Genomic DNA, 24,844 nt, shown 5'->3' on the forward strand with positions numbered 1-24,844 from the left:
TATTTTGTCCCACTGTTCAACAGAAAAGTGCTCTAATTTGTCCAGGACACATTTGTTTGCTTTTCTTCTTTGATTCAGTTAAATAAAAAAAACAGTGTCTTGTATTACTAAATTCTAATTTAGCAAATTTTTAGTTATTGTTTCTTTCCTCAGTCTCCAGTTATTTAAGTGACTGTTATAAATTCAACCTTTTCTTAAATGAAAGGGGGTGAATACATATGACAATGACTCTCTCTCTCTCTCTCTCTCTCTCTCTCTATATATATATATATATATATATATATATATATATATGTGTGTGTGTGTGTGTGTGTGTGTATACTCAAACTAACTTTACCTCGGTCTTGCACCGCAGGGACTGGACGATATTTGGGTAAAGCAGCTCAACTGTTGATAATAAAGCCAGATTAATTAGTGTGTAATCACTTTAAGGAACTAAGATCACTCACAGGAAGTGTATTTCTATGAGGTTTTTTAATCCTGTGCCTCACATGAGACAGGTTGCAACTCGTTTTGATCGTGTAAACTGTAAAAAGTTTTGGCTCGATGTTTACCTGAAAAACTAAACACTGGGTTTAAACCAGAGATGGACGCATCGTCTTTTATTCTGCCTCTCAAGCAGGACTGGAGCATAAAAGCATGATTTTATCGTCTTCTGACAGGTGCAGTGATTATTTTCAGGTCATTCAGAGTTGGAGCTGGAACATTAAACCGATTATTTTGTCCCTTTATCCAGATATGGCTTCAGACTTTTAGCCCTTCAGAGTTTCTGTCGTCTTACTGCAAGTTTTCTGAAAACATTTAATGCAGATCGTCACTACAGCATGTCTGAAAGCATTGAAGGGACTGGCCCCTAAGGACCAGCTCCAGCTTGTGGTCCCAAAGACGAGGCTTAAAACTTTTCTGTAGCTGGACCTAACCCCCTCCATGTCAAAATGGCCCCCACCCTGGAGTGTTTTAAGTCTCTTAAGACTCACTTTTTGGCCAGGACTCCCTTGAGAAAGAGGTTCTTAACCTCGATGGGACTTTCCTGGTGAAATAAAGGTTCAATAAATTTTAAAAAACGTATATTCTCTGGCTTTTAACGCAGCGTGAGTTGTGTGGTCCTCTGTGTCTTTCATTTTAATACATTATTGTTTTTTACCGGTTTATTGGGATTGATTTTAAGTTTATTACTTTCTATTTGATATTTTAGTGTTTTTGTGTTATTCTGTGCAGAAATTTAGAAACTGTTTACGTGTATAAAATGTGCTACATAAATAAAGTGGATTGAAGTACAAAACTAAGCCTGCTTGTTTTTCTCCCTTTTTTCATGAAGGACTTTGCGGCTTGTTGATACAATTATCTCTGTTGAAAATAAATTGTTGAAAACATTTTATAAAAAACTATGTTTTATTGAAAATATTTAAACTTCAAAAATACAACAGAAGCCAAATGTTCCATCTGTACAACATATAAATAGAAACGTGTGCTTTGTGTCCGTTACATTTGTCTGGAAACGCTTGCAGATAAACTTGCATCAGATGTTTCAAACAGGAATCTAAATGTAGACAAGGTTTTGAACTGACAGGCAGTGCACGTTATGGCTTTGGTAGCAATAAAGATTACATATTCAAAATATAAAAGTGTAACAGAATTAAACAACTTCAACGCAGTGTGTACCTTTATGCAACACCTGAATGCTAAGGAAAGAAAAAAAACATGCTTAAACGTTCAAGTTAAAAGAAAACATTAAAACAGACTAAAAACATGCTCAAAATAACAATGACTCTAAAAATGGTTAAAAGCTAATAAATGTAGGAGCTCATGGATCCAAATCTCAAGAACCAAAAGGAACAAGGTCCTATAAAGATGCTGCCATGCTGGGACCAAAGATCTGGTCCACTAAAACACAGCGGAGCTGCTGAGCCGTTCGCCTCCCTACTGAGCCGGCTCCGTCTGGTTGTTCTTCTTCAGGATTTTGCGGAGCTTCTCGGGCATCAGGTAGGGCCTTTCTGTGCTGCCGTCGTTCCTCTCCAGATCCTCCACTAGACAGAGATACGGCGAAAGGAAAGGCGTTATAACTAAGATCATGAGAGCTGCTTCCAGTCCGAACGCAGATCGTTTGTAGTCGTTAGAAAATCTTCAAGACAAAGTTTCATAGAAAACTAAAGGCGCGTAGCTTTAATGAAGAGTTCATACACTTTAAGCAACATACATTCATTTTTCCACACAAGACGTGTTAAACTTTCTGCTGTTTATAAACGTAAAGAAGCTTCAGATCAACAAGGCTGAACTGATTCCTCAGCTGTGCAGACTCTTCATATGGCTTAGTGAGCAGAATCTGGACAGGCTGATGATCATGCGACATTATCTGTAAACAATCAGACTGATTTAAACTAAGGTGCAAAATGATCAACTGGAGCTGGAAATGAGGCACATGAGTTCGTACTGGCAGTGGGAGGAAGTGTGTTAGGAAGAAAAAGCCAGCAGCTGAGGTCGGCTACGCCTCAGAACGAGTCAGATTTACCTGAGCAGCTAAACGCGTTCAGAGTTTACCTTCAACACATCACACTTCATTACAACAGGTTTAAAATCATGCAATAAAAAGAAAAAAAACACACACACACACACACACACACACACACACACACATCATCCTACTGACATTATGATGCTGCTAAATGTTCAGTTGACCATCTCCTAAACCACATCCCAGTAGTTCTAACCAGTAGAGGACTGGGAACTGTGCTTCTCGGGATGAAAAGAAAACATTTCTGGCAGAGACGAAAACGAAGCTTCAGGTTTTCGTTTGAAATGATTTCAGGTGAAGTTAGCGTGCTGAAGGAAACTTCATGGTTAAAATAAAATGGCCGTTCTTTAATCACAAAACACAGAACAAAGATTCGTGCTTTGCTCCTGAACTGCAGCGATCCGACTTTTCTTTTGGTAAAAGTAAATTGGAAGAAAAGTCTGATTCTACGTCAACATGTTGCCTCCAGTATAAAATGTATGATGGAGGCAGTCTGCCTCTTCTACGTAAACTATCCACGTCTTTCTGTAATTAGACGGGGATCTTGTCACATGACACAGCTGACATATGAAACATCTTGTGAAAGTAGACAAGTCATGGTTGCAGGACCGACTCCGTGGGCTTGACATCCGTCTCCGATGCATTCAGACGTTTGGCAGGAACAGGAAAACGGGAATGAGGGCAGTTTATCTGGAACTTGGTTGCTTTTATTTACGCTTAAATATTGTGGAGGAAAAAATCCACCTGGAGGGAAGGCAGTGCAGCGAGGGGCTCGCTTATCTCCAACTAGATTATCTGGGTTGGGTTTTAATGAATGAAGACACACACACACACACACACACACACACACACACGCCACGTAATAATTCCTGCCATGTGGATTAACTGGGGGAGGAGTTTAGCAAATGGTCAACATATCTCCATATTTTCTGACTTTAAACGGCACAGAAGAGGGAACGGATCAGATCAGAGCAGTTAATCAGCGCAGGGCAAAGATTCAGTTACCAACTTTTCCACAAACTGCACTAAACATGATTCATTTGAAATCGCATCACAATGAACTGGACTGAATGTTAAAAGAACCCAACATGAATCTCCTCCTGTTTAAGGCTAAACGTGTCACGGTGTTACAGGTCGTCTCAGACTAACTGGGTAACAAAGTTGCAGCTCTTCACTATAATAAGAAACGAGGGGGAAAAAAAACAAAAAAACTAGATTTTTCTGTGCTTCTAAATCAGAACAAGTCCTGGTGTCTAAGCTTCGTCGTCCTCGGTCTGCGGTTTGATCTGGTCGTCTTCAGCCTCCGGGCGCTGAGCAGAGGACACACACGGATCCTCCGTCTTGTCCTTCCACAGAATGTCATGAAGCGTTGAGGACATGTAATAAGGCCGTGCAGCTGAACCGTCATTGCGTTCCAGGTCTTCACCTTGTTGTGTGTGCGTGTTTGTGTTAATGGGCGGGACAGAAGATTAGTATAAAATAAATAAAATTGAAAAGGGATACAAAAAAAAAAAAAGGTTGAAAGAGGGAAAATTGGGAGGTGGTGAATTGTGGGAAGTGAGAAAAAGAGAAAGGAGACAAAAGAGGAAGTCAGACAGCAAGCAAGCAAAAGCACCCACAGGCAATGCAGTTTCTGAAAGTTAAAGCCGTCCGTCGCTTCTAACAGGTTACAAAACGCCAGACTTGTCTCGCCGTGGCGGAGAAAGTCAGCGGAGGCACACCGCCGGCAAGCAGCTTGGAATTAGAGACAGCCCAAAACCAAGAGCACAAAGTCAGGAAAAGTTTAATCACGCCCATTTCTGCAGTTTATCCTTTTTACGTCACTTTACCTCTACGTCACAAATTCAGCGCCGTGTGGAGAGAAACACTTACAGAAACACAGGAACAGAGTGTCCACACACATGGCGTACACACTGAAGAAGCCGTGGGCGATCAGGTACGAGCCAATCACCACCGTCTGACGGGGACAAGAAACTCGTTTTATTCAAAACCAGAAACACTTCAGTTGTTCTGGCCCACCCTGGGTCATTAGTACAACTTTCTGATTCAGAAAAATCACAATAAATAAATAAAATAATAATAATAAATAAAACAATAAACAAAATAATAATAATAATAATAATAATAATAATAATAATAATTATTATTATTATTATTATTATTAATAATAATAATAATAATAATAATAAATAAAACAATAAAATAATCATTAATAATAATAAAGTAATAAAAATAATAAAATAAATAAAATAAATAATAATAATGATAATAAAATAAAAAAATAATAACAATAACAATAATAAAATAATAATAAAGTGATAAAAATAATAAAATTATAATAAAATAAAATAAAAATTGTGCACACTGAAATATTAAAAACGTATGTAAAATTAAAACTACGGTATGTATAAAATATAAAAAGATAAATAAGATAAAAAAATATTTTTTAAAAAATGTATGGACTAAAATCCTCACCAGGATGGGCACCCAGTAGTAGTGAAGGTTGGGGGCGGTATCCTCAAATGCCTTCACTCGTCCAGAGAAGAAGAAGAAGGCAAACACCCCTGTGGATAAAACCAAACTCATCGTGTGTTCTGGACATGAAATATTTCATTCCTCAAACAATCCACATTTAATGCTGCTGGAAACACTAAAAGTTAGATACAGAACAGAGCAACTCCATGTCCATCAGGATGATTAGCAGTTCATTCTTTAGTCTAATAAAAGACTGCGTCCAGATCAGCAACTGTGCTATAAACTAATGAAAAAGTCCCACCAATGACCACCAGCATCAACGCAGGCAGAGAAAAAATGGTTTTTCTGTCGTATTTCATATCTAGACAAGATGAAGGATGAAATAAACTCACCCACAAGGCCGACGATGAGCAGTTTGCCCAGAAACAAGAGGAAATCTGTCACTTTGTCCAAGACAGCAACCCTGATGGATTCAAGGTTTTATTTAGATTGGAAAATTAATTAATAAGAAGAGAAATTAAAATTAAGCCATGACAAAAACAATCACCTGATCATGTTCCTCATGAGGAGGAAGAAGGCGTCTCTGGCAGATGTGCAGAAGTTTTTGCCGTATATCGCCACCTAGAGGCCAAATTCACACACCAGCAGAAGTCAGAGGTACAACGGCACGAAAGAGGTGCAGACTTCAGTGTTAAACCATGGTAACAGATCACCATGGTAACAGATGCTAAACAGAGAGCCGGCTCCGGAAAAGGCCGTGGTTCGAGTTTAAGCCGAACAGGCTGGTTTTCTGATGGGATCCCAGATGGGAAAACGAGTTGTTAAAGCTCGAGTTTAACAACCTTTTTCTTTTTTTACATAATGTTCTTTTTATCTAAGAAATATTAAGAAAATAATGACATTAGACACACAGATGTGTGAATCTGTTGCAGGCTTTACCAACCAGGGGGAGAAAGGAAAAAAAAAAAAAAAGGTATATTCTGACTAGTTTAGCCTTTCTGTGATGGATTCTGTTCAGGATGTGGAATCAAACACAAGTGGGAGGTTTAAGACTGGTTTCCATGAATCATTTGCTAGTTTCATACTGAGCTCAGACTCCCTGCTGCCCGTTGGGGAGAGACGTGTTTTCACAGCGGGAGTAGTTTCATTTAAAAAGAGGGATGCTGTTATTTTAATGAGGCTCATAGCTAAACCATCATAGCTAAATCATACCAGCTAGAAACAGGAGTATCGGAGTATTAGATTCATTTTTTCATCCGAGCCCCGCATGTACACAAGTTAAACCCGTGTAAATGTGTCAGGTTGACTTAAACACTCTGCATTATGAACAGCTTCATGTGAGAAAGAACGCAGAGCGAACCAACAACACACCATGATGTAGGCGTTTCGGTTCAGGAACTTGATGAACTTCTCCAGACACCAGAAGCAGCACTTCAGGCAGCACAAGAGGTATTTCACAAACTTGTTTTGAGATCCTGTGAAGGACGGCACAAATCAACAGATCAGCAAAGGCCATCTGAATGACTGCTGAACATCTGTTCTACCATCTCCTATGCCAGACCTTTCAGCTTATGGTCCAAATACTCCAACAAAACCCTGATGGTCTGAACGATGGCGAGGAGAAGAGAGCCAAACGCCAGAGTCCCCGTGTGATACCTGAAACAAGATTTACTTCTCAGTTTGCAGCTGTGAGACGGATCAAACCGATCAGTGATCAATACCGACGCACCTGAGAGATCTCCCCAGCGCGGAAAACACCGGGAAGGCAGGAATGTCAGCTGGTTTGACGAAGGCCCAGTAGTAAGAGGCAAAGGCGCCGGCTAGAGTCATCTGTCCCAGAGCTGTGACGAAGTTGGCACACCAGAAGAAGAGGAAGACGTTGTAGAACTGCAAGCCGATCAGGTATTTGTGGTAAATCGTTTCCCCGCCGTAAAAGGCAAAAAGGCATTCGGAGTCGGGGCACTGCGCCTTCATGGGACTCGTCGAGAAGTTCTGCACAGAGATCCAGGAAAGCGGAACATTTAATGGTCAGTGAGAGCTGCAGAGATAAACAGGAGGTTAGAGAAACCAGGACAACTCACGGCCGGGTCGCAGGTTGATCTCGAGTGCTCGCACGCCGTCTCGTTGAACACTTTGTAGACCGGTTCGTTAGACGTAGACAGGAAGCTGATCTTTTCTGTTAAGGTCTGCAGTCTGCAAACCGCTGCACTTTGTTCGGACATTTAAATTCTTCTCCGTGACCGTGTGAAAACATGCATGTTGTCTGTTTGAGCCAAACAAACTCGTACATGATCTACTGAGCTTCAGTCTGCGTCTGCTTCAATACATTCATCCAGTCTAAAAGGGCTCAAGAGGCCATCTTTATATCAGACGGTTCATAAAAATGATAAACAGGGAAAATAGTAAAATAATGACAAAAAGAGGCTGGTGGGTTTTTATGTTTTTGTTTACAACTTAGTGTGTGATGGCTTATTATATTATTATATGCATAAACTAGAAAAGCACTCAGAGCACAAACCTCCGGCAACGCCTTTAAAAAGTTCCTGGATCCAAACTGTGATCCAGATCAGCACCAAAAATTAAATCAGTTCTTCCTTTTCCCATTCTCAAAAAATCCTGAAAATTTCATGAAAATCCGTCCATAACGCTTCAAGTTATCTCGAACACAAACAAACAAACAAACAACCACCTTGGCGGAGGTAATCAGTGTTATGTGAAGCACGCCGGTTTACCTGTACTGCAAGTCTGAGGCTTGGATTTATCATATCGCCCTCTGCTGGCTCATGATGGCTCCAACATGAAGGATATTTATAATAATTCATGAAAATCAACCATACAAGTGTGCTCACATGCTGCTGTCACCTGATCAACGGTTCCAGCAGCTGCCGCCTTCATGAGTTTAAAATCTCTACTCTCTCTTATCTGCACGGTAAAGGATACACAGCAGTTACCGCCCAGTAGGCGATAACCATGAGCAGGAGTAAGAAAGTAAAGAGTGGGTAGAGGAGGGAACACATCACATGTCCAATGGCTCTGCAACACGAGAAAGAAGATTCCCAGATCAGAACAATCTAACTTTTATCAAGCCGGTCCCCACATCCTCATGCTCTGCAAACAACTGACTTGCTGGCTTCTTTAATGAGAGCGATGGCGATGAGGATCCTCTTCCTGAGGAAGATCAGCAGCAGGATGATGATAACTTCCACAACGGCCAGGATGATCACTAGAAGACACAGGAGGGAGGGTTTTAAAGAGAACAGAATTACCTGAGTCAGAGAGTGTGCTGTAGTTTGGGTGTGTACTGACTGAAGGCCAGCCAGGTCTGCCTGATCTGCAGGTACACAGAGAAGTCTGTCTGGAAACCCAGCTCCTGCAGAGTCACGTTAGCGCCTGGTTCTCCTTTCAGGGACGCGTACTCCATGTAGCAGTGGAAAATACCTAAACGGCAAGCAAAACAAAAAGATATTTTGTTTTTCTTAATCCAGAACGGAGAAGAAGAAGGTGAAAGTTCACATCTGTCTGTTCAGACTCCTTAAACATAATGAGGCGGTGAGGAATTTACTGAGGGTCTTCAGCCGACTCTGGTAGAACTGAGCTCTAATAGCTACACAGCTAATAGCTGCTCGATTAGGACAAAAATTATAACCGCGATTATTTTGACTGAAATTGAGATCTGGATTATTTAACATAATTATCCAGTATTTATAAACAACACTGCGCGTCGTGGTGTTCTAGACTCCGTGTCGTGCATTATAACCGTCTAATGCACAGCGAGTTGTTTAATCCGCTTTTACCGCTTATATAGGAACCATTTCATGTCGGCCCCGATGAATGTTTTATACCAAACAACCGCTGTCAGGCTGCAGCACATTTCTCTCATTCACCTGTTAAAAGACAGCTGATCTGAACCAGCTGGTTAACGCATTGCTATGGTAACGCCCCATAATGCAGGGATATTACAGTGTTTAACTCGCCGAACTATGTATACGAAAGTAATGCAGCCAGTTGTCACTGACAATGGTATAAACTATGTTTAGGTGAACTTCCACAACCTACTGCAGTTATTCTACATCGACCTGCAGCCGGAGCCGACTGAGACTGGCCGCCTGGGAGTGCTTTAGGACGGGAGAGGCTCCCGCTGCTCCTTCCTTACAGTAACTGCAGAACAATATGTGTCTTCAAGTCAGTCGCCAAAACACCAGAAAAGTCTCTAATAACTCCAGTAAAAGCTGCTAGATTTGTCGCTTTCAACAAAAAAAGTCACCAGATTTAGCAAGAAAGTCTCCAAGTTGGCAACAGTGTCTGAATGAAAGCAAAGCGGCTGTGGGAGGAGTTTACAGCACAGCGCTGCAACGCCAGAGACGCTCGATTAGCAGCTGAAGACAGCAGGAGAGGAAACTGCAAAGAGAAAAATAATCACACCCTTTTATCTTTATGATCACTGAAAACCCAGATGAATCCGATTAATCGCCCAGTCCTGCTACTATGCTCCTGCAAAAAATGCTGCAAGTCTCGAGTTTGGCAGAGTCACTTCATGTATGTAGAGTTAAACCCGTACTGAAACTTTGGCTCTTACCATATCCAGTCACCACGATCACCATGGCAATCATAACCCAGACCATGATGCCAGCCAGGAAGCGCAGGAGGACGATGAAGAGCAGGCTGGTGAGCATGGCGATAACCAAGCCTCTGCAGAGAGTCAGTGGGCGGGGTTAACGGCACACGGACTGGGTCAAAGTGAACAAGAAGCAGGAACAAATGAAGACCCTTCACTCACAGGATGATCCAGTACCACGACTGCGTGTAATCCTCGAAGATTTTCATCACCACCTGGCGAGCCTCGATGACCACCGTGGCGTTCCTGTGGAGAGACGCCCGAGTGTTTGTCTGAACCCACAGAGAGGAACTCCTCAGTAACGACTGTTCTGATGTAGCCATTTTCAGCCTGACACACATCAGTGTGACGCTTTGTCACCATGATTCCACTCACTTCACTCCGTCCACAAGATCCTTGGCATCTCTGATGTTTCCGGATTCATCTTCGAACTTGGAGCTGTTTCCTACAGTTATCACGCCGCCTTTCATGCCCAAACTTGGGAAGCACCTTCGAGTGACTGAATGACAGCAGAAAAAAAAAAAATTAAATAAATAAATAAATAAATAAATAAAAAAAGACATTTTCTGCCATCAGGACATTCAACTCAGCTGGTCCTCACCAGGTCTTAACGATGAACACAGGACTTATTATACTAGGTCATTGATTACTGGGAAAACCCGGCAAACAGCGTGATCCAGTAGCATGTAAAACCCGGCAAACAGCGTGATCCAGTAGCATGTAAAACCCGGCAAACAGCGTGATCCAGTAGCATGTAAATCCACCGTTCTGTATGACCACATCAAGCTCATGATTGGACAGATTTTGGTCCACAGTGTGGCTTTAGTTTAAGCTTGTGGACGGCTCTTAATGCACGACTCTGAGCATCTTTTCAAGCCATTTACGATCTGGACTGACCGAACCATGTCAACACGGCAATTCTTTTCTTTTCCATTCATTCTGTTGTTATGTAGCGCTGCTGCCATGTTTGGGATTATTGTCCCGTTTCATGACCCAGATTCAGCCAAGCTTTTAGCCATCAGGCATGATTTATCTCCACAGTACTTTGGTACACAGGCTCCATGGTAAAATGAGTCCAGATCATCACCCCTCCACCACTGTGCTTTACTGCTGGTATGATGCTTTCATGCTGATAAGCTGTGTAACCACACTGCTCTGCACAAACATCTCATCTTCAGCTTAGTCTGTCCAAATATTCCAGAAAGTTTGGGGTTTGCTCAGACACAACTATAATCTTGGGGTCCACTGAACGTGGAAGCGCCGTGATGCGGCTGCACTGCGCCTTCGCAACACCAGTCAACAGGACTGGTTTTACCAGGGGCGCTGTTTCTGAAGCGTCCCGCCGCTTTCCGCTTCTCTAAAATACACGTTGCTTCTATTTTTCCCACTTGCTGCTTTGAAACCACGTCAATCTGAAGCCGAGCGGATCGTTCAGGCAGGAAATCATTTGATGAAAACCAAAGTGGATCCAGTGGACTCCACCAGTAAAAGACTACATGTCCACTTTGGATGCACTTCAATCTAAAAACATTAACATTTGTTTATCACCGGCGGCACCGAGCCGTTAGATGCGAGACAGTTTCGCTTAATAAATGACAGCGTGGGAAACGTGCATTCATGTCGGAGAAGCGGCGCCGTTTTGTAACCTGTTGTTTTGGACACCACACATCTCCACCATAAGGACATAAAGAGCAGCACGTGAGACACGGTGCAACGGTGGCTGCTTTATTGGCTGCTTTATTGTTCACTTTAAAGCAGTTTTATAAAGCATTTTAAGTCGGCGTACAGCAGCTACAGCACGACGACGCCATCCTCATGTGAACCGCGACACTGACGTCTGAAACTCTGCAGGTGGAAGAGGGTGTCTGGTGGAAAGCTCGGCGCAGCACTTCCACAACGTTCAGCGGATCCCCAGGGTAAGCTTTATTTATTCTTTTCTTTTAAAAAGAAGTGTTTTTCCTCCTGCAACACAATACTGCAGTCTTTTTCTAATTGTTCCACATGTCTTTAACATCCAACGTGATTACTGAGGCCGACAGTGTCTGAGATGAAGCTTTTGGGTTTATTGGTAGCTTCTCTGACCGCAGAACCAAGACATGTTGGAGTTTGACAAGTCCAACAGTGCACTGCAAACTGCAAATCAACAGACACTAAACTAATATTATATAAAAGTTTCTATAAATATATGAACATTTCATAAATACGTAGAAACAAAACTTACAGGACTTGCTGGGTATCAGCATGGCAGGACAGAGACCTTGACGGAGGATTTCTGGTACACCCTGATGTACAGCATAGTTCAGTTTTATTTCATTCTCAACTAAACAGACAAATCTATGTCCAAAGAAAACTAGTAGAAATACAACAAAGAAAAACAGTATAAAACTCATGCAAGTTGAAATGAAGGGGGTCTAAAAATAAAAGCAGCAATGTACCATTGATGATGTTACACCTTCCTTGCAGAAGGTTTTGTAGTAGTCAAAGTCCTTCGGCTTGGTGTAGGCTTTTATTAACGTCATGAACTTATCAGGGCAGCGCTCCACGCAGATCTGAGGAGCAAATATTTACAGCAGGACACAAGAGCAGGGAAAAGCAGAGAGGTAAGGTCTGATGAAAGGGGAAGAAAAACCATAAAGAAGCTGACATAATTTCCTCACTACAAACCAATTCTGAGCATTCAAAGCTTTAAAAAAAAAACAAAAAAAACCAAATGATTGTTGAGAATAACTCCGGAGAAGGAGGGAAGTTTCCACCTGTGTTGTTGGACACTGGAACTCCAGCAGCACCATGGGGCTGGCACACTTCATGATGTTGAAGTAGAACAAGAGGCTTTTTTTCCTGTTGAATGCAGAAAAAAAATACTCAGAAAAGCATCAACTTTTATGTCAGCAGGTTAACTTGCTTTCAAAAGCCCACAGATATGATTCATTAGGAATAAGACTCATTAGATAAATATCTCCTAAAAATATGATTAAGATAGAAAATGTTTGCTAATTCAAAGTAAAAAAGTGACTAAAATAGTAAAAAAGTAGAACTACTTCACTACTGTACTTAAGTACAATGTGGTATGTCTACTTTATTGAAGTATTACTTTTTCTCTCATACTTCTGCTCCACTACATATTTTGGATCACTATGATACTTTTACTACATTACATTTTTATTGTCTTGCGTCGTTATTTGTTACAACAGCACAAAAGGAAAAAAAAAAATACGATGGTGATTTGTTTAAATCTATTATAGTTGTTAAGAGTGCGATGTGTGTGTCGCTATAGACAATCTCTGTACGTAAGTTTCAGTTTCATGCCAGTTAGAAAAATAAAAAGAGTGGGATCTCTTTCCTCTAACAAAAGGATCTCTGGCAGCTTTGCTGAGTGGGAGTGAAGGAGCATCACGCAGCAAGTTAGCAGCAACATAATGTCTCCTGTGCTTTATAAGTAAGCGACATGACTGAATAAAAAGTGTGTGCGAGTCTTCGGAAGATGGATCCCAGATCCAAAGGGAAGAGTCAACAATACTAATTACTTTAGTTTTCACAGAAGAACTTGCTTAAAAGTGGCCGACTTGCCTTTGGTTGCCAGAAGTTATGGATGAAGAGACATGTCTTTACATAAAATAAAAAGCATTTAAAGTATTATATTTTTATCATCATCATTATTATCATCATTATTATCATTATTATTAGGCCCGAGCACCTTGGCGGTGCGAAGGCCTATTGTAATTGCAGCGTTTATTATTATTATTATTATTATTATTATTATTATTCTCCTAATAAATGATTTGCTTTTTTGGAGGCCTGAACATGCTCAAAAACTCACCAAATTTTGCGTACCCCCCCAAGGGAATGCGAAAAATTTGATATTTTGAGGTGCTCCAGAATGTTTGGGCGAAACTGAATGAGAGCGCCACCTATTTTAGGTGCCCCGCCACTGCATGTCATTAATTTTTATGAAAATTCATACACATGATCTACATGCTAGGGCGAACAAAAAATCCTCTTAATGTCATGGTGAAATGTCGACAGGAAGGCGGCCATTTTAGGTCAAAGTCAATATTTTGGCGTTTTAGCACCTCGCATTTTAACGAACTCGTCCTAGAGCTTTTATCCCACTGAGCCACAAATTGCTCAGGATGTTCAGGAGACATGTGTGATTAAATGTTGTGTTATTTCTTCTAATAGGAGACTTAGTTTACGAGGGGCGGGGCCTCAAAGTTTGATGTCTCGCCATGAAAAATTAAACGGATATAACTCCCACATAAAGCAACATTTCTGCACCAAATTTGCTAGATATGATGGCAGTCACCTCCTACAGAGTTCTATATGCCAATATTTTGATTATGAAATAGCCACGCCCCCTGGAGGTCAAAAGTGTTGTTTTTTGCTCACACACCCGTAACTCTGGCTTGGTGGACACCACATGGCCCAAATTCACTCAGGCATCACAAAACATGTTGGTGAAGAGATCTGGTAAAGGACGTTGCTCTACGCTGCACGGCGTGCCCGTGACGCCATGGCGAAGTTCTATGCGGCGGCGTGACATCATAAATCACTATAAAATTGTCAATTTTGATCTGATCACCCTAAAACTTATAGGGATTAATAAGGGATCAGTCCTGAACAGATTACTGTGACCATTGCTGGTGTAGACCTAAACTCCGCCCACTTACAACAGGAAGTGGTTTTTTGCACGTTTGAGGGTCATGCTTCTAAGCAAATGGTCCAAAAGACTTGAGCCTCCTCCAAAACATGTCAAACCCTTTCATGATGCCACAATAAAAACCTCAAGTCGCTACGCTAAACGGGACATGGCGAATGGCGGTCCAACGCCATGAAACAGGAAGTACCTGTGACCAAGCCATGGAACCTTGGACCGCAACCATACTTGCCATGACTGATGACAGTAAGGCCCTGAACTAAGCCCCATTGAAACATAATGGAATACATGGAGCATGTCTCTATAGCGCCCCCTACAAAATTTCAATCAATCAGCCCCGCCCACTACATGGACCGACATGGATAAAATTCAGCACAGTTGGAGAACCTTCCAGTACCTTCAAAAAAGTCTCTTGGACATATGGGCTAAATTCAACAGGAAGTCGGCCATTTTGAAAAAGGTGCCATTTTTGGGGTCATTTCTTTGCCATGCATTTTAAACAACTCCTCCTAGGGATATTGTCCAACTGACACCCAACTTGCACAGGATGCTCAGGAGGCATGTGTGATGTAAAGTTGTGTTATTTCTTCTAATAGAAGATTTAGTTTAGGAGGGGCGGGCCCTCAAAGTTTTATGTCTCATTAACAATGACTTATTGCTAAAACTCCCACATAAAACAACATATCAGCACAGGAATCGACACATTTGATGCCAGTCCCATGATGAACAAAATATGCAATGCAATAATGGGACTATGAATTAGCCCCACCCCTTGGCAACAACAAGTGTCTGATATCATGAACCAGGAAGTACTTGTAACAAAGCCATGAAACCTTTGATCTTCACCATACTTGCCATGAGTCATGAAAGTTATGCCCTTAATAGAGTAAAATTAAAATATAGTGGAGAAGATAGTAAATGGCTCCATAGCGCCCCCTACAATATTTTAATTAATCAGCCCCGCCCACTACATTGACTGACATGGATATGATTCGGGAAACTTGTAGACCCTCCCAGTACCTTCAAAAAAGTCTCTTGGACATATGGGCTAAATCCAACAGGAAGTCGGCCATTTTGAAAAGGGTGCCATTTTTGGGGTCATTTCTGTCATTTTCTTTGCCATGCATTTGGAGGAACTTGTCCTAAGAATTTTGTCCAACTTTAACCCAAATGAGTCAGGATGCTCAAGAGGCATGTGTGATTAAAAGTTGTGCTATTTCTTTTAATAGGGGATATCGTTTAGGAGAGGCGGGGCAGCAAAGCAGATGTGATGCAATGAAAAGGAAAACTGACATAACTCCCACAAAAAACAACCAACCTGCACCAAATTTGCTACAGATGATGCCAGTCATATCCTTCACATTTCTGTATGTCAATAATTAGATTATAAATTAGCCCCGCCCCTTGGTGACAGTAAGTGACCGTTCATAAGGTCTAAATGGCCTGAAGTGAAGTCTGGCTGCACTTTAGGTTGAGAGAGGCATGGGAAGGATGTTGCCAGGGGAGGCGGTGGCATTATGCCGAGTGGCGCCATGGTGCGAGGGCCTATATCACCGCTTGCGGTTTTAATTATCATTATTATTATTATTGTAGTATTGTAGTACTGGTTTAAGAAGGGGAAAAAGCTATGGAGGGGAATGAACACACTTGATACAGTTGTGCTCATATGTATTCATCCCATCTCATATGTATTCATTTTCATAAAAGTTTTATTTATTATTACTTTAGTCAATTTCAGCTTATTTTACAGGCAGCTGTTTTTTTTTCCTTCTAATGAAAGGATATGAATGAATATGAGCACAACTGTGTGTTATTTTTCATGGATGTTCCTGTTCATGTACTACTGCTCAGCGAAAGGATTTCTGAATGTCAGGATAAAAGTTTGAAATCATAAACAATACGATATACTAAGTTTAATGTTGTCTTAAATAAATACACAACACAATGAACTACTTTTACTTTCAGTACTTGGTTAAAAATCTTAAAATAATCTACTTGTAATACTTAAGTACAAAAAATGTTAAATACTTTAGTACTTCTACTTAAGTGGGGCATTTCAAGAACACTTATTTCTATTCAAGTAACTTCATTCATAGAGTACTTGTTCTTTTATTTGAGTCTAGATTTCTAGTATTTTATACATGTCTGCTAAAAACTCAGGGGTGTATTATCACTTTTGAAGACACTTTTCAAAGTGCTGTAAAACAAACAAACAAAAAAAAAAAAAAATTGACGACATCTTGGGACGTTTCCAGAAAATCTCTTATGTCACCACTAAGAGGCCTAAACAGCTGTAAAAGTTTTTAGTTGAGAGCTTCCTCTGAAAACCCATTCACAAAGCTGCTGAGTGTAACTGAATGAGAAACTGAGAGAAAGGGCGGGGTTGAGCCTGTTGCCATGGATGCCGTCATGTTTCCCAACATGTTGCTTTCAATTGCATATTTAGCGTGTATTTAGTACCAGGCAGGTTGTAGAAGCTGGTTTGTTCTTCAGATTATTTTATACAGGTTATGACTGATGGCTGCTGCAGGAGGTTTGCTGCTGAATTCCAATAAAAATATGATATATCGCCCACAAGTGTTCTGTTTCCCCCCCCCAAACATTTACTTTTTATTTTCAGTTTAAACAAACATCCATTACGCTACATGGACACTGTGGGATGATGTGGATCTGCGATGGCTGCGATATGGCGAAGTCATCGGCACGTCCCGCTGCCAACTAACGGACTGTAGCCGCAGCTTTGATCTCTGGTGTTCCTTATTTCTCTTTGTCAGTGACATTACTGCATCCTGGACCAGCTCTACGAAAGTTGTGATACCCTTGTGATTAAGGTAAAACTCTGTTAAAAGCATCATTAAAGTTTTCTACATGTTGATTCAGTTGCCTGGGTAACCGACAGCAGCCATCAGTGATTTTCTCTTCGGTTTTCTCTCAGCATTTAGGAGTTCTTGTAACTGTGCTCTTACCATTTTCAGGTTTAGGAGATGGTTTTAGCACTAAAATGCTTTGTGAAATACTGTCAGGCAAAGCAGGAGTCATAAATTTAGGTCTTTTTAGAAGGAGCTGTTTCTAAATCAGCAGATGAAGAGCGACTTTTAGCCCCAGGATTCTTTGTGAAAACGGCGCCTGGAGCTTTGCTGTCAACTTCATTCAAAAGAGCTGATGTGAAACCTTTTACAGTTGTGGTTTGATGCTGATAGACTATGTAAAACTGGAGATAAATATATTTACTGGATCCCAACAAACAAAATGGGATGAGGGGCTGGCTTTGTGTTTATTTTGTCATTTCATCTCACAAAACTTGTTAAATCAGCTGATATTTTACTCATTTTTTCATTTTGGAGTTATGATTTTTGTGCATCTTTGGGCTCAAAATGTCAGTCAAGTAGAAAAATGATGGACATGCCTGAACTTTTAGAGCCAAAACTGGCTCAGACCTTAAACACAAACTGGGTTACCAACTGGAAAAGGTTCATTGTAAAGATGCTGTGTTCAAGTTTAAAACAGCAGAAATGTAACAGCCTGATAATGAAAAGAATGCATATTAAACCTCTTTGCCATCTGAATGTGTTGTTGTATTTATGATCACTTGTATTGGATATACTTTTATTTTCAGAGCATCTAATCTGTACTTTAGCTTATGGGTCATTTATTACTAACAGAATCAGTGAATTTGCTGTGCGTACTGGGAGCAGCTGGAAACGGCCTCAGACACCACGATACAGTCAGGACTTGCTCTCAAACTGAAAAAACGCTGCTGTAATACAGTTACATCTACATATAGAGATCAACTCACTCTTGTGGCGTGCCAGCCTGCCCGCAGAACTGGCCCCGACTGTCTGTTGGGTAGATCACCTTCCTGGGGTCTCCCTGGGACCAGGCTGGAAGGAAAGTAAAGGTTATAGAGCTTGATTTGGTACGTTTTTCCTCATTCTGAACAGGTTAAACTCTTACCAAGTATTCCCACTGCAATATAACCCAGTACAGCAAGTATGAAGAGAATGCAGCAGACGATGTCTGTACAGCTCCTGGAATAAGGAGGGAAAAAAGTCAGAAGAAGCCTTTTGATGACTAAACCCCAACATGGGGTCTGGGCCCCCCAGACACAACAGAGAGTCCCCCAAGCTTTTGAGAGTCATTGTGATTAAAAATTATGACCAAGTTGCAGTGTGATTTTAATCATCTCGACATGTTGTTCATGTGGCTCCCGGAGTGAACACGGGAGGTCATCAGATTCTCCTATACAATATGTAATTAGGCCTGTCGCAATAATCAATAAGTCAATTAATCGCACAATAAGAAAAATGTGCAATAAATTTGCTGGACGCAATCATTTCAATTTGTGTTTCTTTTCTCGAGTGCCACATTTGTTTTAAGACAACATTAACTAAACACGGCAATAAAACAGGCTTCCATCTGCACATCAGCTGCAGTTTTCCCAGCTGGGAAAAAAGATCTTAACAGACAGGCTAGCTCCATCTTCCCGACAGTCCACGATCACTGCGTGTTTAACCCACAGATTAAATACAAACAGGACGGTGCAACATGGTGTGCATTCAGACAGCGTGGTTGGTAAAGCGACGCTGCCCTTTAATATTGTTAAAAAGGCGACATTTTGAAAAATGTTGCAAACATTTCACAGCCAGTATGAACTGTCTGGATGAACATTCATGTTACAAACAGCATTTCTGCAACCTTACAATGACATGAAAATGACATACTGAAGGCGTTTCAAGACATTCAGTTTTACCATTCCAGCTCTGGTCAAGTCCAAACATGTCCCCCTATATGAGCTTTACCATCCTCTATGTAACTGCGTTACATGATGTTTGGAGACCAGATGTTCCAGAAAAACACGTAAAACCGCAGGAGAAACCCGGATCCGTTTTAGCAGACTGGGGACTGGATGAGCATAACCTAGTCCGCAAATTAAGCTAAATGTTAGTTAGAAATGAAAGTATGTTGATCTTTGAAAGGGTATACTTGCATTATTGTAAATGGTCTTAAAATGACAACAATAATCGCTTAGCGCAATATTATCATTTATCACGATAATTTCTGAGACGAATAATCGCATGGCAAAACTTGTTACCGTGACAGGCCTAGTTGTCTTTACATCTGAAATGTCAGAACCTTTTTCCACAATGTTCAAGGAACTTTATATGTTGATTCTGGGAACCAGCAAAGTTTATTGTAGTTGTCATACATTGTCAGGATCATTTTTAAGTTCCCTTAAAATTCTCTTTGCATGTATTTTATCAAAACCATTTCCCACAAAGATACCATTTTTATATATTAGTTCTGGGAACAGATCTTTAAAGTTTGAATTAATTGTTGTATTTCAACAAGAACATTTTTTTCACATGAAGAAAATCTTCCCCAAATATACTGGAAACGTTCCCCAGTATGTTCCAGTTCACCTTGTAAAGTAGTTCTGCTCCTGAAAGCTTGTTCAGGTTGTATTTCACTGCAACAATCAACTCTAACATACTAACATACTGGAAACGCTCCCCATGGCAAAATTTGTTACCGTGACGGGCCTACATGTAAAAACATGCATCATTAGTAATTATTTTTTTTAAAAATAAAATAAAATAAGTAGAAGCACTCAAAGTGCCGACCTCTGCCATGACTTTTGGTTTTGTTTGTTTGTTTTCTGGCTAATGATTGTGGGCATATTTTGGAGTTAGAAGCTCTAAAAAAAGGCTAAACTGTAGTAAAGGATCCTTTAAGAAAAAATCCTGGACCCCGATAGTGACCCATAACACCCCCAAAATCTAATTACTTGTTCCCCCTTCCATTTCTGAGACTTCCTGAAAATTTAATCAAAATCTGTTCGTAACTTTCAGTTGTGTTAACAGACGGGCCGATGTGATAAAAACACAACCTCAACCTTGGTGGATATTGACTGGATTGTGCATCTGGTGAATTTTTGTCCATGTTCAAGGGTTTGGAGAGGCCAGTAAGCCGGTGGAGCTACAGTAGCAGAGCTTCAAACTGGTAACATAGATTTTCCTGCAGCATTTAATAAAAACGCAGATGATTTTTTTTTCGCCCATTTAAAACGAAAAAAAAAGACTTTGTTGTTAGAACTCTGTATTTATGAAGAGAATTTTGCTAATGAAAACAAAACTAAGCGCGTTTTCAGCACAGGAAGTGGCAGGGGGTCCACAGCTTTTTAGCGTTTGCATGAAGGAGGTCCTGAAGGAAAATCAGCTGGGAACCACACTGGACAAAAACACTCAGTGAAATCCCAACTCTGCCTCACCTGTTGTGGATCGGACCCTTGAAAGCGGGATCGTATTTTCGTGGCTGACCTATATGACAAAAGAAGAGCATGTATCAGCAGTGAAATCTTACCGAGACGGTTATTGAAGCATTGTGAAAGGAAACATTTTTCAGCTGCTTTGGAACAATTATATTTAAAAAAAAAAAAAAAAAAAAAAAGCGCCTAGACCGTTTCTATAAGGGAAGCTGGCGCCATCTTTCTGCCTTTCTTGTATCAGATGACTTTTCCCTAAAGCTCTGACACACCTGGCAACATAAAATACCTCTCTGGTGACTAAGCAAGAACCAAAACCACGCAAAAGAAAAAAGAGAAACAAAACTGCAAGAAAGGCTTCATCAGTCATTTTATTACTCTGACTTACAGATTCATGTCATTTTCAACCACAAATACTCTGAAAGTCAGAAACTGAATTTCTGTTCACGGTTAAAGACATGTTTTGTTTGAAACTGTTGTCTGAAAACGGCTGTTTTAACACAACCAACTTGGACATGTTTGCTTTCTGTAAGGCGCTGCTGAAGACATTGGACGGACAGAACAGGAATGCTGAATAGCAAGAAGCTCCTTCTCTCTCTGATTCAGCAGGCTCAGCTTAATAAAGGTTTGAGGTCTGAGTTCACATTCAGAAGCAGGAGGAAGAGTCTCTCATATCTCAGCAAACTTGCTCCTACAGCTTGTGTTTAAACGGACTGTTTGGGGGAAAAAAATGTTTGTTGAGCTGAAAAGAAAAAGCTTGAAAACAAACCAAGAAACCAAAAAGACTGATGCAACATAATTCATAATCATACAAGAATATAAAAAACACCACCACATGTACCTTATTAGTGACTCAAGCATGTACTGCGAATAAAGAAACGTACATAAATCATGGGATATGAAGAATCTAAACCAAAGTGATATATAGCATTGTTGCATGTTAACCATGCATGTGGTGAATGGGCTAATGCTAAGGCTAGCACACACCATCCAGCCGATCGGGGAGAGTGTTTGCTTCCTAGCAGAAAGGACGTCACTTTTCACGTGTGTGCTTATCTCTTTCTAGCATGTCTTAACAAATAAAAATACTTTCTGATACTTTCTTACATTTCTGCAAACAGTTTTTAGTTAAAGAAAACCTCCAGAGATTACACAGATAGTATTTTTGTAGCAGATACACATCATCCCTCCTCCCTGCATGACCAACAGTTGTCTCAGCTGCAGCTGGTTTCACACAGATGCACCTGTTTTCAACCTGGCAGTGCTGACATGCTGATACAGTCCCTCCTCTTTCACTGCACGCAGCACTACACACATTGTTTTCTTTACAAACAAAGAACTCCTCGATCTCGTCACCTTTCTTACATGAACGCAGATTAAAAGTTTGTCTAATAAAACAACAACACAGCAGTTACCGTTCTTTCCATAGTATTCTTCATCCTCAGGCATGTTGAGTTTTTCTTCCCAGGCCAAAAGTTGAAACTTTGCCGTCTAATCACTGATCTGCTGCTTTGAAAAAAAGGACCAAGCGCAAAGGAAGTGCAGCTCTGTGGAAGAAGAAACCAGTCCAACCTGTCTCTGATAGGTCATACAGTCAGAGAAGCTCCACCTAGCCTCACACATTCCCTCCTCTGTACTCTGAAACAATCTCTTCCCTCCAATCTGCACTCCAGCTGGGATCTCCTTTCTCTCCTCCCTCGGCCAAAAACACCTTGTTCTCGCTGAAAACTCAAAGCCACACAGATAGGAATGTGAATTCCTGTAAAGGAGAACTACAGGTGAAAGGGAAAAAGCCAGAGAGTCATCGAGTTTTAAGGATTTAGAGGAACGTCTGTGAGAAAACAACAAAAACAAAGTCCTGAATGTTTCGTTGCACGTGGAGGGGGACTGATTGTTATCAGGTGTGGGCAATAAAACCGCTCTTAGCAGCAGTTGTATCAGAGCTGCTCTGAAAAGTACCAAAACTGCTCATATTTCTGCTAAAATCTCCTCTGTCTTTATTGAAACATGATGAAAAAAAAAAACCACTTCCTTTTTTGAGTTTTTTTGTTTTTAACAAGAGGATGTTTTGGACCTCAATGTTCTGCATTCACCAGCCAAAAGCAATCAGAGCATTTAAAACACATTATTTGCTTTAACAATGCTGAAACGAGCCCTGCGATGGACTGGCGAGCTGTCCAGGGTGTACCCTGCCTGTCGCCCAAAGCCAGCTGGGATAGGCTCCAGCTTCCCCGCGACCCTGAATTGGAATAAGCGGTTTGGAAAATGAATGAATGAATGAATGCTGAAACGACTTTTGCAAACCCTGCAGAGGACCTGAAACGACGGGGTATTTCCATCTGCTTGGCTTCTGCTTCTTATAACAGACTTGCTGTGTTTTCCTAGAATACAAAAGCTTCAATCATCTGTCATGAAACAAAACCAAACACACGTAGTTTCTTGGGTATCTCGTAGTGGATACGTGTGAAAAGAGCAGCATATCTGTACTGTACTTCATAAATAACTAATCCCAAACCATTGAATCCAAATAACTTTGACTTTATGGTGAGAAATCAAACTGAGCTGAATTAAATATTTGAAGAATCTGAAGTATAATTATAGCATGAACTTTCCACTGTTTGCTAACGCTGTTATTGTCTGATGCATCCTGACTTCCCCCGACTCCCACGCCTTAGTTCCTTGATAACTCCCCTCACATCCTGCACCTATATGAAATCTGATAAGACAACTTGTGTTTACAAGAAAATGCAGATGTAGCTATATTCAAACTAGGGATTGTCCCAAAACAGCATTTTCTTTACGACTGTCTTTCAGACGACACAGTGGAAAAACAGAAATGATCGCTACCCCCCGCCCCCCGTCCCTGTTTGTTTCCCAGATGTCTTTTATTACACTCAGAGGGTGTGGGTTCTGCATCTGAACTTGGCCTGAAACGCAAAGTTCAGATCTTCTAATTGATTTAAAGAGGAAACAATGCTAAAGACCACACACATAACTTTTTACTCTTTAGAAAATAAGAAAACATGGATTTCTGACTGACTCTGGACAAGTGGCCGCCTGTTTCGAAGGAGTTTCGTTTGCTTAAAAGGACAACAACACTGTCCATCTGCACTGCACTTAGTAGATGGATGTAACTGGAGACATTACTCAGCAATCTGCCTCCAGTTTTGACTCCTTACTGTGATAAGAAGCCATGTTTCAGCAGCTGATCTCTGAAAGCAATGTCAGAAAACCACCTCCTATATTATAATGAATTAAAATAATCCGTTTTTTTTCCATGTTGTTAGCATAGCATCACATCAATTATTTAAATCCTACCTTAATCGATGCGTTAATTACTTTGCGGTGTCTAAAGGTGTGTGTTTACACAATGCCAAGGAGGAAATACATCAGCAATGGTCTGAGAAAAGCAACTGCTGCTGCACGTCAGTCTGGGAAGGATGATTAGATCATCCCAAACTAATATGGAATGTACCACTCCACAATGGAAAAGATTATTCAGAATCGGAACGCTTTGGAGCCAGATGCAGAATTCAGCCGAAGCAGAGCCCAACATACACACTTTCCTTTTGAATTGGAGCGTAGGTTTAACCAAATAACTGGGTATAATACAAACACACTAGAATACCTGTCCAATGAAGTACAATGAGTAAAATAAAGTTATCATGTGTAACATGAATCTGCCTATAAGCCTAAACATCCGTTAGTGGTGTGATGGGAGTCAGGATATGACTGATTTCCATTTCTCTGGAATACAGCATGTTTAGTCTCCACTATTCCCTGAGACATTTAAACTAAAAAACCCCTCCTTACAGCTGGGATGGTTATAATCTGGTAACTGAAATATAAGCTAAAGAATACCAGTTTAATGAACCGGCATCCCCTATTCTGGTCTTCAAGGACCAGAGCTTCACAAGTTTCCTTTTCTTCAACATACCTGACTCAAATTACCATATTTTCACGACCATATGGCGCACCGTATTAAAAGGCGCATTCTCAGTTACGGGTGCTATTTCTGCACTGGGTTTTAGGGCGTGGGCATGGTAAAACATACTGGTACTCTAGCTTAAAACATGCTTGCTTGTGTGTTTTAAAAAAGGCAGCGGAAGAAAAACTGAGTTCAGTTGTACTTTATTGAAGAATTTAGCAATGTTCCCGCTCGTCATTGTCAGTCAGTGTCGTTGCCTGGGGCTCCTCACAAATTATGTCGGCTTTTGCGAAAGCTCGAACAACAATGCAAGCAGACACGTTAGCCCAAGCATCCGCAATCCACTCAAACTGTGGCGTAACTCGCCTGGCGCTGCCTTCCAGTCCAAGTAAAACTGT

General features: G+C 40.8%; 1 protein-coding gene across 3 annotated transcripts in view; it reads right to left on the reverse strand.

Annotated features, from left to right (window-relative positions):
• Positions 1-1,449: 1,449 nt before the first annotated feature.
• The window catches only part of LOC306765931 (choline transporter-like protein 2), a 29,191-nt gene continuing 5,796 nt past the window's right edge, over positions 1,450-24,844 (reverse strand). For 2 of the 3 annotated variants that reach the window (XM_079253471.1, XM_079253472.1), the window contains 21 exons: positions 20,525-20,573; positions 18,211-18,284; positions 18,053-18,137; positions 12,356-12,440; positions 12,038-12,151; positions 11,824-11,884; positions 9,978-10,101; positions 9,765-9,848; positions 9,564-9,676; positions 8,294-8,425; positions 8,111-8,210; positions 7,928-8,020; positions 7,069-7,153; positions 6,717-6,979; positions 6,549-6,643; positions 6,359-6,462; positions 5,535-5,608; positions 5,380-5,450; positions 4,988-5,076; positions 4,385-4,469; positions 1,450-3,938 (listed from right to left, as the gene is read on the reverse strand). In XM_079253471.1, coding sequence (XP_079109597.1) covers positions 3,766-3,938; positions 4,385-4,469; positions 4,988-5,076; positions 5,380-5,450; positions 5,535-5,608; positions 6,359-6,462; positions 6,549-6,643; positions 6,717-6,979; positions 7,069-7,153; positions 7,928-8,020; positions 8,111-8,210; positions 8,294-8,425; positions 9,564-9,676; positions 9,765-9,848; positions 9,978-10,101; positions 11,824-11,884; positions 12,038-12,151; positions 12,356-12,440; positions 18,053-18,137; positions 18,211-18,284; positions 20,525-20,573 — 2,153 coding nt within the window. In that variant the 3' untranslated portion in view covers positions 1,450-3,765. The remainder of the gene's footprint in view (positions 3,939-4,384; positions 4,470-4,987; positions 5,077-5,379; positions 5,451-5,534; positions 5,609-6,358; positions 6,463-6,548; positions 6,644-6,716; positions 6,980-7,068; positions 7,154-7,927; positions 8,021-8,110; positions 8,211-8,293; positions 8,426-9,563; positions 9,677-9,764; positions 9,849-9,977; positions 10,102-11,823; positions 11,885-12,037; positions 12,152-12,355; positions 12,441-18,052; positions 18,138-18,210; positions 18,285-20,524; positions 20,574-24,844) is intronic. The other variant, XM_079253473.1, reaches the window with a different exon arrangement.

This window comes from Telmatherina bonti, assembly GCF_933228915.1.
Source record: "Telmatherina bonti genome assembly, chromosome: 14".
NCBI lineage: Eukaryota > Metazoa > Chordata > Actinopteri > Atheriniformes > Telmatherinidae > Telmatherina > Telmatherina bonti.